The 17,620-nt window shown below is 62.6% G+C and overlaps 1 protein-coding gene across 1 annotated transcript in view; it reads left to right on the top strand.

The window, feature by feature from the left end:
- ZFPM1 (zinc finger protein, FOG family member 1) overlaps positions 1-17,620 on the top strand; it is a 79,067-nt gene that overhangs the window by 49,563 nt on the left and 11,884 nt on the right. The window contains exon 4 of the mRNA XM_087419813.1: positions 8,765-8,898. Coding sequence (XP_087275939.1) covers positions 8,765-8,898 — 134 coding nt within the window. The remainder of the gene's footprint in view (positions 1-8,764; positions 8,899-17,620) is intronic.

The following is a 17,620-nucleotide window of genomic DNA, read 5'->3' as shown; positions in this document are numbered from 1 at the left end:
GGCAGCCCATCCCCGTTTTATGCGTGTCGTCAGCTCGGAGCTCCCCAGCCCCTCCAGCTGCCTCTTCCAGACCCTGGCCCTCCTGCGGCGGTCGGGACCCTCCGAGGGGTTCTGGGGGGACGCCCCGGCAGGAGGCAGGTGGAAACCCTCCCCCCAGGCCCCCGAGAGCCACTAATGCGCTGAGCACTCGGTGGCTTTGCCTCTGAGTGTGCATCTGCGGCTCCCTCGCTCCCGTCCTATCTGGCGGGCACCATCACCTCCATCCCGCAGCACACGGCAGATTATTCCTTCCACCTTGGCCCTACTGACGGCCGTGGGCGGGGCCTGGGAGCTGCCCGTGCACACGGCCTGGGCAGCTGGGGGTTTCCTGCCCCGCTTGGCTCGGTTGCCCCCAACCGTGAAATGCGGACAGGACTGTGCTTAAGGCCGGGAGTGCCCAGCCACACAATGTGCCAGATCCGCTGCAAGTGAGGGCATGCTGCCTGGTTGGGGTCATGGGTTTGAGGTCTGAGGGCCTGGGGCTTGACTCTCCTGGGCCACTTGCTGGCTGTGTGACCTCAGACAATTCCGTGACCTCTCTGAGCTTTGCTTTCCTTGACTGGCACAGAGCAGGGGAAACAGACCCCACCATTTTCCCCCAAAGCTCTTTTACCCGTGTCCCCTCCACACTTTGTCCCCATAATTCACAGATGGGAGCCTGAGGCCTGGGATGGGGTGGGGTCTGCTGTAGCCGTTGGTGATGGAGCCAGGGCTGGAAGCAAGCTCCACCCCTTTTTGTTTCCTCATGTGGCATTCAGGTGTGGCTTGATCCAGAGGACACACTGGCTGGCTGGTGCCCTGTGGCTCTGGGTCTCCTGGTCCCAGGACCTCGAGCTGTGTGGTCATGTCAGCCTTCTCCACACCCTAAAGGGTGAAACAGCTTGAAGCACAGCACCAAGCCTGTCAGTATCTGGGTGGGAATCTTGCCATTGCCCCAGGCCTGGGGAAACCAGCCCAAGTGGGAGAAGCTGCACGGCTCCAGCAGGCGTGTGGGCCTGAGGAAGAGGTGGCATCTACCCACACACAGCCCCATGGCTCTCCTGATGCCCCAGGACGAGGGTGTCCCCTCCTCAGCCCGTCCCCAGTCCCACATGGGGACCCGGAGCCAGTCCCCACCTCCTCTGGGCCTTGTTGCCCCATCTGTAAACAAGAGGCAAGAACAGGGGCCGACAGGGTGGGACCCGGCGGGCCCAGGGGGGATGTTCCAAGAAGCTGATGGGAACACCCCCAACTGGCCCTCCCCCCACCGTTTCTCCCCAGGCCCAGGTTTGCCCCCTCCTGCTGGGTCACGGGAGGGTCACACATGCGCGGTGCCTGGGCATTCATGCAGAACAGACCCCCCTCCCACTCAGGAGGCTCTGTGGCCAGAGGGCAGGATGGGAGGTGACCAGCTGGGGGCCCTGGGCGTTACAGACAGGTTCCCACAGCCGCCAGTGGTGCCATCGCACTTGGTTGGGCTCAATTCTCACTTCGAAATAACTGCCCAGGAAGTGGCCTTCCGTGCCTGCCCAGGGCCCTGTTTGGTGTGGCCATGTGACCACAGCTCTGCCACCACGGGCCACTCTCGAGCCCCTCAACGCACCGGAGCCAGGGGTGCCCAGCCGGGTGGCTGTTGGGGCTGCAGCTGCCTCCCGCCCCCGTGGCACCCCCGTGGACTCGGAGGGGACTGGTCACGTGGCTCTATCCCTGAGCCGTCAGGTCGCCCCGTCACCGCTGAGAGCCACAGAGGCGTTGTCTGTTCCCAGGCGCAGAGGGGCTGTGGGCCTGGCCAAGGTCGCGCAGGGACTGACGCTGAGCCCGGCCGGCCCGCTGGCTGCCCGCGAGTCAGGCACCTTTGAGTGCTCAGTGAGCACCTACTGTGTGCGAGGCCCTGTCCTTCCCACACCATGTCCGCCGTGTCGTTTCCCCTCACACGACCTGTGGGGGGAGCTCTTATCCCCCGTTTCACACGAGGAGAAACCGAGGGCTGTGAGGGAAGTGGCCTGTCCAGCTGGCAGTTAGCAGTGTCAGGGAACAACCCAGGTTAGAGCCCTTGGGCTGGAGAGGTTTATGCATCACCCCCTACCGGTTGGGTTAAGAGGAGTCAGCCTCCCATCCCCACCCCGGGGCAGCTCGTCCCAGAAGCGCAGGGCCAGGGTCAGTTGCTGAAGCTGCAGAGGGGACAGTCAGACCCTGGATGGTGGTGGCCACATGGGACAGGCAGAGGAGCGCCGGCCTCCCCCTCCCGTGGTTTCTCTCTGTCCTTCTCGGGCCTCCGCTGTCACCCAGCTCATGGCTTTCTCGGTCAGGAGGGTCAAGTTGGGGGCAGGAAAAGTTGGCTGGACTTTAGAGGAGATGACCTTGGGCAAGTCACGCCACCCCAGTAAAGAGGGCACAGACCCCCAGTGTTCCAGGTCGTGGGGGCATCCAGTGAGGTGCGTCTGCAGTGGGAGGGGCTGAGCTATGAGTCTCCATAGCACGTCACTGCGAAAGAGCCTGTGCCAGCCGGTACCAGGCCAGGGGGGACAGAGGGACTGGCTCGCCCCACCCCGCTGACCGCTGCCAGTCCCGATCTGCTGTGTGACCTTGAGAGAGTCGCTCACCCTTTCTGGACCTGGTTTCCACATTGGTACAGGACGTGTTGGAAGCACACACTTGCAGGGCTCACATAGCTCCCCAGCCCGCCCCACTCTGGGCCCCCACCCATGGAGACTTCTAGAACTCTGCCAGGGCGGGGCCTGCTCGCCCCTGGGGTTTTCCTCCTCTCTCTCACTTGCTCCTTTTTCTCTCTCTTTTTTGTGACTTTTATCAAAGGCAAACAGCGTGATCCCTGAGATAGGGCCGCTCCCTACAGAGCTGGGGCCAGCTGGCCCACGGAAGCCACAGGCGGGGCCAGGCAGAGCGATGGGGCTGATTAGATATGTGGGTGCTGGCAGTGCCCCAAGGTGGGCACCCGCAGCCAGTCCCAGAGCCCCCTGTTCAGGGCGGGAGCCGCGGGGCAGCTGGACTTTGTGCTCTGGAGGCCGCCAGCCATTCGCACCAACAGCCTGGCCCCTGGAAGGAGGAGCCAGCCAGCAGGGGCAGGAGGCAGCCCCCAGGCTCACGGCCACTCCTGCCAGCCCACAGGGCCGCCCGAGTCAGAGCTGCCAGCCGCCTGCTGCAGCCATTGCTCAGGGGGGAAAACCGAGGCCTGGGATGGCTGGGCATGGTGGGCTCTGGAGCCAGATGGTCCGGGTTGGAGCTCTGGATCTTCCATCAGAAAGGAGCTCGGATCTCGTCTGGGTGGGGTGACTGCACCCCTTCCTTGCTGTGCAACCTTGAGCAAGTTGCTTGAGCTCTCTGAGCCGGTGGGGCGGGAAGATCAGAACCTCCTCACTGGCTTGTCGTGCATGTTGTCAAGGGGCCGCCAAGGGCGCAGGCGTGGGGCAGAGCTGGGGCCAAGGCCAGGTGTGAGGGCAGCAGCTCAGTGGCAGGGCTGGGCTGGGCTGGGCCCCAGGCCTCAGGACAGCCGGGCGCCCGGAGGAGGAAGCTGGCCTCGCCGGCTGACACGCGGCTTTCCCCTCTCAGCACCAGCCCAGCGGGTAAACTGAGGCCCAGCGAGAGCGGGCGGAGGCAGGACGTGGCCCAGCCTGTCGGTTCCAGACCCCAGTTCTCCCAACCAGCTCGGCCCGGCCTCCTTTCTCCGTCCTGTCCGGACACCCTCGGAGGGTTTTGAGGCCGGGATAGACATTGCAATCATGTAAATACACAAAATCGGAACCGTCCCATCCGGTTCCTCGCAGATGCTCGGGGCGAAATTGAATCCCAGCGAGGCGTGTTTGTTCTGGAAATAACGTGCGTGGGGTTGTTTGCCAGAACAAATCAGTCTTTGTCCCGATGCTGTGCCTGGGACAAAGGTGGCCTGACCCCCGTGGGGGGTCCACCCAGGCCGCACAGGCCTGCCCCTCCCCCAGAGGAGACATCTGCAGTTGGGGAAACTGAGGACAGAGCAGGAAGGGTCAGCCACGGGCCGGGAGAGCTAGGGGCTGGCCCACCTACCCTCTCCCCTTCCCCCAGCAGCCTCCTGTCCTCTCTGTCGCCTCCTGCCCCAGCCCAGAAAAGCCCAGATAGGGTATCAAGGCCTCAGCCTTGAGCGCAGGGCTCTGGTTTAAATCCATCTGCCTGCTGCATACCTTGAGCGAGTCACTTAACCGCTCTGAGCCTCAGTCTCCCCCTCAGAACACCAGGTGGATAGCTGGGAGGAATCCCTGCAGACTGTGCGAGGCGCTGGGCTGGGGCTCCATGACCGGGGACCAGGGATCGTTAGGATTGTGACTTCTCGGGGCAGATGGTACTGCCCCCGGTCTTCAGCTGAGGGAACAGAGACCAGGGTGGACAGAGCACAGAGGACTGGCCAGGACCTGGCTGGGGCTGGCGTCTCTGTGCCCCACTCCCCCCAGCTGTCTGGACCTGGAAGGAGGAAAGAGAGACACCAGTCACAGGAAGCTGCTGGGAGGACACCTCCACCTGAAAGCCCCCCTGCCTGGCCCACTGCCAGAGCTGCCACCACCCGTGTTTCCTGGGAGCCCCCCAGCGCAGAGGCTCCCTGGCCCCTGCCCCAGGGCCCACACTGGCTTCTGTGGCTGAGTGAGGACTGAGCCGTGAGTCCAGAGGCCCGGGTTCTGGTCCTACCTCCAGCCTGAGCTCGCCGTGTGGCTGGGGCGCTCCTGGGCCTCTCTGGGCCCAGGTCTCCTGTCCGTGCAGTGGGGCTGACCACCTCCACAGCCACCACTGTCTGTGTTCTCCGGCCATTACAGAGACTGCTTAAAACTACCTGTCTCCCCTGCCTGTCACTCTGCCTCCAGCTCCCACCCCCAACTCAGCGCCTCCCAGCCCCTTGCCTTTGCTCATTCAGACTTCTGTTTTTTCTTAGCCTTGAGGTCTCAGTCTTCCAGGAGTAGATGCCCCACCCACCCCCACTTTTCTTTTTTTTTTTTTTTTGTGAGGAAGATCAGCCCTGAGCTAACATCCATGCTAATCCTCCTCTTTTTTGCTGAGGAAGATCAGCTCTGAGCTAACATCTATTGCCAATCCTCCTCCTTTTTTTCCTCCCCCAAAGCCCCAGTAGATAGTTGTATGTTGTAGTTGCACATCCTTCTAGTTGCTGTATGTGGGACGCGGCCTCAGCATGGCCAGAGAAGCGGTGTGTCGGTGCGCGCCTGGGCCCCGAACCTGGGCTGCCAGTAGCAGAGCGCGCGGACTTATCCGCTAAGCCACGGGGCCGGCCCCACCCCCACTTTTCTGATGCAGTTTTACATCTGGTTGGGAGAGGGTCTCTGCTAGGTGCAACTGGGCTTAAACACCTGCTTGACCCCATTTCAGCCACGCGAGGAGTTGGGCAGGAACTAGAAGCTGGAAACAGGTTATCTGAGCAGATGGATGTTAAATATCCCCCGGGCCACCGTGGACTGTTGCACAGGTTGTGTACTGCACAAGGGCACTGGATGAGCTGAGGCTGAGATCCAGGTACCAGCCATGGCCCTGCATCCACTCACAGGGGGTGCCCTTTCGAACACACAGCCCCTCAGACACAGCCTCCTCCGGACCAGGGAGTTATGTTGTCATGGTGACCATTGCCCGATCCCCAGCCCAGGTCCCTCGGTTCCTTGGCCTCCCCGCCTTTCCCAGGCCTCGCCAGTCTCCAGCAAGCCCTGAGTGGTGGGTTTTGCCCCCAGGCATGTGGAACGGCTGCTTTTATCAGGAGCCAGCCCTCTCTCTGGTGGTGCACGATACCCAGCAGATGGAGCGGCTGCCGTGGGAAATACCAGCCACGCTGTTATCTGGGAGGCTCGGCTCAGCGGCTCTGGGGCTCCGATTAGGGAGCACAGCCGTTTGCCTATGTGTGCGCGCGTGGGCAGGGCGGGGTGGCGCATGGCTCTGCCCCCTTCCTCCATCGCCACGAGGGCTGGGACAAGCCAGAGGCAGGGCTCCGGGAGAGGGACCTCCAGACCCACAGGTGTGAGAAGCTGGGTCAGACGGGAGGCCTAGGGCTGCCCCACACCTCCTCGCTCGCAGGGTGACCTAGGCCAGCCCCCCACCACGCTGTGTCCCCGAGTCTGGGTGGGACTTGGCCACACGTGGGAAGACTGAGCTGAATTCCACGTTGCTCCTCCCTCAGGAAGGCGGGCACCGGCCTCAGGTGAAAGGCATCGTCTCCTCGTGGGGGCTCCATGCCCGACCAGGCCAGAAACGGGCTGCTTCCTGCATGTTCTGGACACTGAAAGGAAAGTGTGTGAAATGAGGGAGTCACAGCCACCGTCCCTGTCCTGTCTGTGGCCCCAGCAGGAGAACGAAAGCCCAGACAGGCACGTGGGGTCCCCGTCCAGAAGCCCAGGTGCCAACAGCACCTGTGTGGCTCAGAGCGCGTCTGGTTGTCCAGGGTGGTTGGGGGGCCGCGGTGTTAGGATTCTGAATGACTCCCCCTCGACCCCACTGCCCTGAGTCGGGGAGGCCAGTACACAGGCTCGGTCCACGGTGGGCTCCCTCCAGCCTCAGAGCTTGGACCCGTCAGATGGCTGGACAGACGGACAGACAACGGACAAATGAGTGCCCAGCAAGCTGGCCTTTTAGATGGCCTCTTCCTCCTCAGTGCCCCTCACATGCACCCACTCCCTGAGGGCCCACCGGGTGGGGGACCAGAGACCAAGCTGCACCCAGGACACGAGAGGCCAGGGCCCCGGCTCACATCTGGAGCAGGCGGCCTGGGTTCAGATCCTGGCGCCCACTGCCAGCGGCCTGGCCTCTCGGGCCTTGGGGTTCCTCATGTGTCCAGGGGTCATGAGGAGAGGACCGACTTCATAGGGCCGTTCAAGCAGGAGTGGGTGCCAGCCGGGCCACACTCCCATCCCTGATGGTGGCCCAGCTCTCACTCGGCCCCTCGGCGCCAGGCCCTGCAGGGCCAGGGGAGAGGGTGGCCTGTGGGCAGAGCCCTAGGCCGGGACCCAGGCATCCTGGGTGGGCTGGCAGAGGACACAGCCCCTCGTGGGCGGGCCGCAAAATGACAGAGTCAGCCTCTGCCCCCCGCTCCACGGGCTGATAAAGGGGCGCCGGCCTCTGCAGCCTCGTCCTGGTCCCCTGCCATCTTATCTGCCCTGGGGAAGACAAGGACCCAGTTAGAACGTTTCAGCCGGGCCTCCCGGCGTATTTGCACGTTATCTCTGCCATTAGGCCGGCAGTTATCTGATAATCGGGCCCATTAAGGCCACAGCCTGCCCGATCGGGCTCCAGGAAGTGGGGCCGCCACAGTGTGCTCACACGGGGACCATGCCAGGCCACATGGGGCCTCCGTGGCCCAGGCAGCTGGGTGGCACCTGAGGCACAAGGGGGCCCGGCCTTCATGGGCAGAGGGTGGGTGGCCTGGGGAGGAGCCACCCTCTGAGGGTGTGGCTACCACCGTCCCCTGTCCAGTGAGGACCCTGAGGCTCGGGGCCAGTGGGTTGTGCCAGGTGTGAGGCTCCCGGGCAGCCTGACAAATGTGAACATCCTTGGTGCCTTAAAACATCAGAAATCTGTCCTTTCCCAGTTCTGGAGCCAGAAGCTCAAAATCTAGGTGTGGCAGGGCCGCGCTCCCTCCGGAGGCTCCGGGAGGGTCCTTCCCGCCTCTCCCAGCTCCTGGGCTTCTCCCCTGTCTCTTCTCTTCTGCGTGTCTCTTCTAAGGACCCTCGTCATTGGGTGTAGGGCCCACCGGATGATCCAGGACAGTCTCATCTTGAGATCCTAACTTTCCAAAGAAGGGCACACTCACGGGTTCCAGTGGACGTGTCTTTTGGGGGCCACCATCCAGCCCACTCACAAGGTCACGTGGATTGTGTGGCGAGGCCAGGCTGAACCCAGGAGCCTGACTGCAGACCCGGTCCGACCCCAAGGCCCCATCCACGGCACAGGCAGCAGCAGCCCCTGAGCGCCACACCCTCAGCGAGAGTCAGGGCCCAGACCTTTCCAGAGAGCGAGCAGAGGTCCTGGGAGGGTGCATGGGGGCAGCAGCATTCTGGGGTCCCCGCCAGCCCGTCGCTGCCGACCTGCAGGGAGTGGTCAGAGCTGACGTCAGTGCCACTGGGCGCAGATTCCAGCTTTGCCGAGGGCCGGGGAGGAGTGTGTGGCGCTGTGCCTCAGTTTCCCCCTGTAGGGCCCTGTGCTGAGCGTGCTTGGTGGATTAACTCCTCCGGTCCTCACACCAACCTGAGGAGGCAGGAAGGATTGAGGTCTCCGTCTTACAGCCGCAGAAACCAATGCCCGGCTTCTCCACAGCTGCCCTGCAGGCCTGCTCTGTGGAGTCAGGGCTCAGGCCAACGGGAAGGGGCCGGGAGGAGCGTGCGGAGGGGCGGGAGGCAGTCTCGTCTGCGCCGTGACCCTGTTCTGTGCCCGCCCAGCGTAAGCAGCGGGGTGACTGGGCTCCACCCGTGCACCCTGGGCTTCGGGAGGCACACACGTCCCGACAAGGCGGCAGCGGTCCCCAAGCCACACGCCTGCCTGATCAGACCCAGCTGCAGGCCCCTCCTTGTCCTCTCTCGGACAGGACACGTGGCCCCCAGAACCCGGGCACCAGCCACCATCCGTGTAACTCAGGCCCAGGCCCACGGGGCTGCCCTCCCTCCCCTGCCCCACAGCCCCCTGGCTGCCCCTGGGGGGATGGGGGCTACGGGGGGGCTGGACCTGGGCAGTCCCCAGGGCCGGGCGCTCCTCACGCCTCTGATGTCTCTCCCCGCAGACGAGCTGGAGCTGGTGCTGCAGGATGGGCAGAGGTGCGTGCGGGCTCAACGCGGCCTCGCCGAGGGCCTGTCCTGGGGCCCATTCCGCGGGAGCATCCAGAGCAGAGCCTCATCCCCTGGGCAGGAGGAACCGGTAAGGAGCCCCGACCCCGGCCAGCCCGCCCAGCAGCCGCAGGGCGGCGGCCAGGGCAGCGGCCAGCCCAGGGCCCAGGCCTCTTCGGCCCCCGGGCCAGGCCCAGGCCAGACTCCAGCCCAGGAGCAACTGCCACCTCGAGTGGAACCTGTTGGGAGGTGCGAGCTGGCACCAGGGGGACAAAGAGGAGCTAACTGCCTGGGGGCACAGGAGGGCTTCCTGGAGGAGGGGTTCCCTGAGCAGGCCCTTGACGGATGAGTAGAAGTTGTCGAGGCAGAGGAGAAGGGTGTTGAAGGGGAGGAAGCAACAAGGAGCCAAGCGGTGGGGCTGGACCTGGCCTGTGGCTGGGGCAGCAGGCAGGGACTTCACAGGCGCCACCACCGCTGTGATAAGGGAGGTGATTTCTGGGTGCTTCAGGACAGCCATGGCAGAGGGTGAAAGATTCGTCCATTTCCGTCCCTGTGGGTCCTTCTGATGACAGGGAGAGGGCGCCGTTGGTACCTCAGTGTCCTCAGCACCCCTCCAGTCCTGTGACTCAGAAGCCCCACCTGGGCAGTGCCATCCAAGGCAGCATGTTCCTCACCACTGGGCCATCGTTTGTCTCGGGGTCACTACCTTCTGTTTATGGCAAGTTGGTCTGGCATCCTCTTGCAGGGGGTACAAAGGCTCCTTTTAAAATACATTTCACTTAAGAAAGGACATCAATGTATGGGAAACGAACAAGTAAGTATGGGCGAACGGGCATCATACGGTATGACGGGAACTGGGAAGGGCCTGTGCAGGACAAGCGTGTGCAGGACACCTCCAGCCCTGATAGCACTTCTCTAGGACGCCAGACGGGACCCCAGGTTGGTCCCCTCAAGCCCAGGCTCCGGCACCCCAAATGTGCACAGGCAACCAGAGCCTGGGCCTTTTTTGATTCTTGATGTGGCATTCAGGTGTGGCTTGATCCAGGGTATGCACTGACTGGCAGGTGCCCTGCGGTGCTGTGTCTCCTGGTCCCGAGGCCCCAGGCATGGGCCTCCTGTAGGTCTCCATTTGGTCTGCGGGCAGTGGCGGGGATATGTGGGTGAGGCTTCCCCCGCACCTGGGGGCCAAATGCTGCCCTGACAGCTCTAACCAGCTCCAGCCTGGCAGTTAGAGCCCCCACTTCTCAGCGGCAGAAACCAGGGCCCCAAGAACTCGGCCTGCAGCAGTGTCCATGGGGCTAGTGGGGAGCCACAGGCAGAATCCCCAGCTGCAGACCCTCACACTGGCGCTCACAGCCCCCACCCACTCCTGTGTGTAATAAAACCTGGGCTGCAGGTCAAGCTAAGTTAGAATCTCTGGGCTGGGGCCTGGGCCTCAGAAGCTTGAAGTCTCCTGGGGTCCAAATGTGCAACCCAGCTGAGGCCCCCTGGGCCGCCCACACCGCCTATCACAACTGAGCTGCCAGGCTCAGAGGGGCAGGTGCTTGCCCAGGTGCTTGGAGAGTCTGCGAGAGGCTGGCCCAGGAGGGAGGATGCCCACCTTCATGGCCCCATGTTGCAAGATCTGGATCCCAGGGTCTCCTACCTCCTGGCCATTTTGCTGTGTGCCCCCAGGCAGGCCCCTGACCTCTCTGAGCTTCCGTTTCCTCAGCCTTTGGGACCTCAGGAGGGACACAGGGGAGCCCTGAAGGGTCCTTGAAGCCTGAGCCTGCAGACCCTCCACCCTCCCGGCAGAGGAGAGTGTGGGCAGAGGTGCAGCTTGTCTGTGAAGTGGCCAGGGCGGCTGGGAGAATTAAATGAGGTGATCCATGTGTGGTGCTTACCACGGGGTACAGCTCAGTGGGCACTGTAGCCAGTAGCCCTGTAGGAGGTAGGACCTTCTCATCCCATGTCCCAAGCAGGGATGGAACAGTGGAAGCTCCAGGTGGTGGCTTTCGACTCCGTGGAAGGAGCCTGATTTTGGCATCATTGGAGGATGGAAGCTGTGTGTTGAGAGCTGGCTCTGGAAGCAGTGAGCTCCCTGTCACTGGAGGCATGCAAGCAGCAGTTGACTTCAGAGGGCAGGCTGTTGGGGGGCAGTTAATGGTTGGAAGAAGGAGTGGGTGGGCTGGGAGCTCCGTGTCTCTGTCTCTGAACTCTCCAAGTGTCAAGAAAACCCATAAGCAGTGACAGGACAAAGCCAAGTGGCTGAGGATGGGGAGTGTCAGTGTGGTCTGGGCAGGGCCTGCACCTCTCCTCTTCTCTATCCTTCTGGGGACAGTCAGCCCCTTCCAAGATGGACAAGTGTGTGTTCCAGACTGGCTTACACACTGCCATGCGCCCATCCTCACGCAAGCCCCTCATCTCCTCCTCCCCTGCCCTGTGAGGCAGTACCACCATCTCCATTTTACAGATGAGGAAACTGAGGCTCCAAGAGGTTAGGGACCAGGATCAAATAGTAGAGAGAGGATTGGAACCCACGTCCGCTCCACCCGAGACCTGGCAGGCTCCGTAAGGACAGGACTGAGGGTGGGAGACCCTCTCCTCCACCTGCAGCCTCCTCTCTGGGGTTCTCTCCCCCTGGGGCTTGGGCCACAGGTCAGCCTGGGGAGACTTGGCACGAGGTTGGAAGCCCTCTCCAGATGGGGAGAGAATGTCGGAGGGGAGTGAGGAAGCCAGTGCCAGAGAAACCAGAGGCCTTTGAGGCTCTTGCAGAGGAGCCAGGGAGGAAGGAGCCGGCCTGCGCTTCCCTGCACCTTTATCTCCTGCAGAGTTAAATCCCTGATTAACCCTTATCTCTCCAGCGGTCGCTATCTCCGCCTTGGCGCCGAGCGTCCAGACACACCGCACAAGATGATTGATTTCTTAAAGATACGCACGCCTTCCCGATACTTCATTTATTGTCTAAATATTTTTGCTAACATTTCAGCGGGCCCTTATCAAGCTCGGCTGATGGGTCCCAGGTCTCCCCACGCACCTCCCACCCCAGATCATGCCTATCAGCCACCAGGCGGGTTGTCTCTGCTGTGTGGAGAGGAAGGACGGTGCCGAGGGGGTGTGGCGACCCTTCCCCTGTCGTCTCCTTGGCCTGGGTGCTTGCAGGCAGGAAGAGGGGCAGACAGCCAGACAGCGCTCCCCCACAGTCTCTGCACACATCAGACGTTGGGAGTGGGAGCCCCATAAAGGACACAGAGTGCGCAGAGCCTGGCCAGGGTGGAGAGTCCGGTCCGGCACCAGCTTGCTGAGTGATCTCGGGTGGGTCCCTCCCTGATCCAGCTGTGGCTTCCCCTGCTGGAAACCCAGGGCTTGGAGGCCCAGCCAGCTCAAAACTTTGGAATCAGATACAAAAGAAATGTTCAGAATGGATGGATGGGTGGATGGATGGGATGGATGGGTGAATGGGTGACTGGATGGGTGGATGGGTAAGTGGATGGGTGCACAGGTAAGTGAGTAGGTGGGCAGGTAGGTGGATGGGTGGATGGGTGAGTGAGTGGAAGGGTGGGTGGAGGGGTGGGGGGGGGGATGGATAGATGGATGGATGGATGGGGGATGGATGGATGGATGGATGGATGGATGGATGGATGGATTGGGGATGGATGGATGGATGGATGGATGGATGGGGGATGGATGGATGGATGGATTGGGGATGGATGGATGGATGGATGGGTGACTGGATGGGTGGATAGGTGAGTGGATGGGTGCACAGGTAATTGAGTAGATGGGCAGGTAGGTGGATTGGTGGATGGGTGAGTGAGTGGAAGGGTGGGTGGATGGGTGGGTGGATGGGGAGATGGATGGATAGATGGATGGATGGATGGATGGATGGATGGATGGGTGGATAGGTGAGTGGACGGGTCAGTGGGCGGATTGGTGGATGGGTGAGTGAGTGGATGGGTGAGTGGGTAGATGGATGAATGGGTGGATGGGTAAGTGAGTAGATGGGTGGACAGGTGGATGAATGAACAAATGAACTGTTTCACCCCCAGCCTGGCCCACGCTGGCTTGGCCCATCTATCTGTCTAGTCATCCCCCCAGGGCTCACCCACTTTAGCCATGAGGCCACTGTGACATCAGTGAGACCTAGGAGGAGCGAGCAGGGCTGCAGGTCCAGTGTCAGGGTCCTTACCATGGCAGAGCCAACCTCACCGCAGGGCAAGCCCTGGCCCAGGGGCCTCCTGTCCAGCAGCCGGTGGGGGCTGAGACACGACGCCTGGGTGCGCGCCTGTTGATGTCCCTGTCTCCCTCTTCAATTCTCATTTATGTCTGTCTGTAATAGCTAATAGATTCATAAGGGATGGGGGACACACGGGGAAGACCCCAAGCCCAGGTGTGAGGCGCTGCAAGGTCCTTCCTTACCCAGATGGAGATGCACCGCGAGCCGCCCCACGTCCAGCTTTGCTCACCTGATGAAAGGCTTCTGAGTTCCGCGTCGGGCGTCCCCTTCCCGGGGTGTGCAGGGTGCCCTGTCGCTACTGCCTCCGGCTGTCCAGCCCTGTGGTTCCTCCCTGGAAAGTGGAGTGAGCAGCGTGCGGCTCGCTGGGAGACACCCTGATGGCAAGCGGTTCCGACCCACTCAGATCCGAGCGCCAGTGGAGCAGCATCTGGGCCGCCCGCCCGCCGGTCCTGCACACATCCCTGCCCCGACCCCGCTGCCTCACTCAGCAGTCTGTGGGCCTCCCCAGGCCCCCACGGCTCCCAGGAGCCTCGCCCAGCCTTCCCAGCCCGTGTGCCCCACACAGTGGACCCGGCAGCTCCACGGGGCCCTGCAGCCCCATGGGAAGGGCCGTGAGACTGTGCTCCCCACCACATAACTGGGTGTGGCCTCGCCCAGACCCTGGGAGAGCCCATAGATCACTAGGACCACGGCGGCCCTTCCCCGCAGGCCTGGGGCTGAACTCTCTGCTAACCCACTATGGCCATGTAGCAGCTGTTCCAACTGCCCCATGGTACAGATGGGGAAACTGAGACTCAGAGAGGGCCCAGAATGTAAGTTTCCTGTGGCTGCTGTAACAGAGCACCTCAACCTGGTGTCTCAAGCAGAATCGTATTCTCTCTTGGTTCTGGAGGCCAGAAGTGAGAAATCGAGGTGTTGCAGGGCTTCCTTCCGGGGTCTCTGAGGGAGGGTGGTTCCAGGCCTCTCCTCTCTCCTGGTGGCTCTGGCGGCCCTTGGGGTTCCTCGGCTTGTCCAGCCTCTGCCTCCGTCTTCTCCCCGTCTCTGCTCTTCTGAAGACACTCGTCACTGGAGTTAGGACGCACCTGGATAAGCCAGGGTGATTTCATCTGGATTATCCCCAGTTTAATCACACTTGCGAAGACCCATTTTCCAAACAAGGTCCCATTCACAGGCTCCGGTGGACATACCTTGGGGGCTATATTCAGCCCCCCACAGAGCTAGCAAGTGGCAGAGAGCCGGGGTCCTGGCCAGGTTGGCCCCTGGGGGGAAGGTCAGGTTGGGGCAGAGGGCAGCATGGGGTGCTCTGAGAGGTGGACACCCTCCTGGGGACTAGACCCAGACAGGAGACCTGCTGCTGGTGTCCCTGGGTCCCTGGCACCAGCTCTGCATGCCTCAACTTCCCTGCCTGCAGTTGTAGGAGCTGGGAAGGTGCCGCAGGGCCTGGGAGGTGCTGTGGGTGTGAAGGGGCTCTGGCTACAGGGTCAACTCAGACTGGCCTCCTGGGGCCTAGGAGAAGGCTCCACTGGTCTCAGGGACTCTGGGACCCCTCCTGCCACACGGGAAAGACCCGCGCTGAGGTGCTGGGAGAGGCCTGTCCTTCTCAGCCCTGGCCACCCCGCCCCTGGGGCCAGGGCAGCCATGGGTACCAGGCCCACCCTTACTGCTGGCTCCCCCACTGAGCCCAAGGGCCTCCCCTAGGAAAGGGGCTGGGGGCCAAATGGCCCTCCCCACTGCTGTCCCCACCCCCTGCTCTCCCCTCCCATCCCCTCTGCTGTCCCCTCCCCTGCTGTCCCCACCCCCACTGTCTATACCTCTGCCTCCCCCCTCCAGGCCTCACCCCCCTCTCAGCCTGTCCCTGTTTCTCTAGCACTTTCCCCTCCAGCTTCCATTGGCTGTTTCTTGCCAGCCTCCCCACTCCAGCATCCATGCCCGAGATCAGAGACTGCGTGTTCTGTTCTCGGTGCCCCTGAACCTGGCACACAGCAGGCCCTGGGGACTGTTTGCCAAATGAATGAATGAATGAAAAGGATGCAGTGATGCAGTGGAGATCACGCAGACCTCGGTTCTGGTCCCATGTGCACGCAGCCACTTCCCATGGCCTTGGGCATGGGTCACCTCTGTGGGCCTCAGTCTCCTCACCTGTGAAATGGGTTCTTCACAGGATCGGGGGGAGATAAGAGGGGCCGAGGACAGAAAGGCCGTTGCCTCTGGCAAGAGTGAGCGGGATGCGGGGGGTGGGGGGCTTCTCAGAATGGACTGGAGGATGAGGCAGGTGGGTGGGGGCCCCCATCAGAGCCCACCCGGGGCCTGACCTCCATAAACCTGCCCCACAGTGACTTAGGGGAGGCCCCAGGCGGCCCCACTCACCTGCAGGGCTGACTGGCTCCCTAGGCCAGACCACCCCCTCCCCCCAGAACAGAACAGGGGCCCCACCTCCCTTCGAGGCCGCTTCATGAGATGCACAGCAAGGTTTGGGAACAGGCTCAGATGAAGTTGTCACAGCGGATGCGGTGGAGATAGGGTTTCTGATGGTTATCAGCGGGCGCAGAATCCGGACACTGACCTCTTTGTTGGGGGAAACAAGGAGCTCTCAGATGCACCTGGAGAATTTAAAGTGGCCGCCCGTTATCCCGGGGCGGGGTGGGGCTGGCCTGAGCCAGGAGGGAGGGACAGGGGCCACCTCGAGGGGCTGCAGGCAGGACAAGGGTGGGGCTTCTTGCTGACCCCGACATGGCCTGTCCCACGTGAGCACCGGGCCCCAAGCCTGGGGGCGCCCGCGGAGGAAGGCAGCCTGCGGTGGCGGTGGCGGCACACGGCACACACGTCTCTGATGGTTTTGGCAGCAGGGCCAGGTGGAGGCATTATAAACAGCCCCTCCCAGGCTTGCTGCCCACAGGCAGGGCAGGGCCGGGAAGGGGGCCTGGCTCAGCCCAGCGCCTTCAACCACCAGAGAAAAGGGCTTCTGTTCCAGGGCTGCTTGGAACTGGGGGAGAATGAGGGGAAAAAGAATATAAATAACTGGGCGCTGAGTCGGCCCCTCCACAGGGGACGCTGGACTGAAATCTGCCCCCACCCAGCGTCCTCAGCCTAGGGCTGGGCTGGCTCCTGGGGGCTGTAGCCCTGCAGGTGTCAGGGGTCCAGCTGCCTGGTGCAGGGTGAGGCTCTGGCTCAGGGCTGGCCGGAGGGGGCAGCCCCTGCACCCCTAGGGTGTTCAGACTGGCAGGGAGGCCACCCCCAGCCCCACCTTCCCTGTGTAAGTGGGGGGCCAGGCCCCTCCCAGAGCATCGGGCTGAGGATGTGGGGTGAAGCCCTGGACCTCCTAGCCCATTTCCCTCCTGGGATCGGGTGCAGGGTGCAGGAGGAAGCCCCATCCTGGCCCCTACGTCCCCCTCCTCCCCGCCCACCCTCACAGACAGCCGTGCACCAGCCCAGGGCAGCCACCAAGCGTGTCCTCAGTAAACACGGGGACTTGGCGAAGGGCTGCCCGGCGGAGGCACAGAGCCGGGTGGGAACATGCTGCTGCCACCTCCCCGCTCTCAGAGCGTACGCGGAAAACTCGGGGCTTCTGCAGCGTCAGCAGTGGTGTTTTTATCGTGCTGCGAACACGCGCTCCTGAGAGTGATAAGCATTAAACCGACTGGGAGGCTGTCAGTCTCAGTTTGAGGGTTTAGAAATATTGGGACGAATAATTAGATTTCATATCGTTACCGCAGTGCCCATCGGAGGATCAGGCAGATTAATTTTTTTCACCCTCCTCCACTCATTAATATTCATTAGAGGCTCAGGGAGGCCCCAGCCTCCTCCTGGCTGCAAGCTGCTGGCCCAAGTCGGCGCAGCTGGGACGCAGGAGCCCCTGGTCACCCGCCGCTGTGCCTGCCCTGCCAGTGCCACTTGTCCCCCGGCCTGTCCCCAGCTGTGGCCTTGGCTGAAACCTCCAAGCCGGCGGGGACCCCAGCTGCGCCCACTCTGTAGCCATTAGAGTCGCCGGGTGCCGCCTGCACCCACCTGCCCAGGCAGGCTCCCTGGTGGAGATGTTTGCCCCACGTTGACATGTGCCAATTGCTGGCCGGTGCCCCAGTGGATGCCAGCCTCCTGGGCCCGAAGGCGTGGCCCCTGCCTGCTGTGTCCTGCTGGCCAAAGGGAAGGCGAGAGCAAGGGCAGCCAGGGCTCGCTTGCTGGTCACGCACCAGGCGGGTGCCATTCGAAAGGGAGGGATTCACATAGATTGCTACTTCCTGATGCCTTGGGGGGAACTGAGTCCCAGAGAAAGGGACGTGACCCGCCCTGCAAGCAGGTGGCAGAACGAGAATGGGTCTGGAGTGAGCACGTGGGCTCCGGCCGCAGCGCCAAGCAGGAGGGTCATCATCCATTTACAGAGAGATGCTGAGGCCCAGGGAGGGCAGACATGGTGGTGGGATGGTGGGTTCTGCTCCCAGGGCCAGGACTTTCCGCTGGCCAGGGTGCCCCAGCCTTGCTGGGAGTTGTCACCGGGAATGCCCGGTCCACGGGCCTGATCTCGCTGGGTCCCCGAGTCTGCCACGGGATGGGGACGAGTCACAGAGGTGGTAAGAGGGGCCACCATGGGTCAAGGGATGGTGCC

Source organism: Ceratotherium simum, chromosome 30 (genome assembly GCF_057802395.1).
Source record: "Ceratotherium simum simum isolate JZ-2026a chromosome 30, ASM5780239v1, whole genome shotgun sequence".
In the NCBI taxonomy this organism is placed as follows: domain Eukaryota; kingdom Metazoa; phylum Chordata; class Mammalia; order Perissodactyla; family Rhinocerotidae; genus Ceratotherium; species Ceratotherium simum.
Note: the sequence above shows the minus strand (reverse complement) of the source record. Positions and strands in the feature narration are given on the sequence as shown.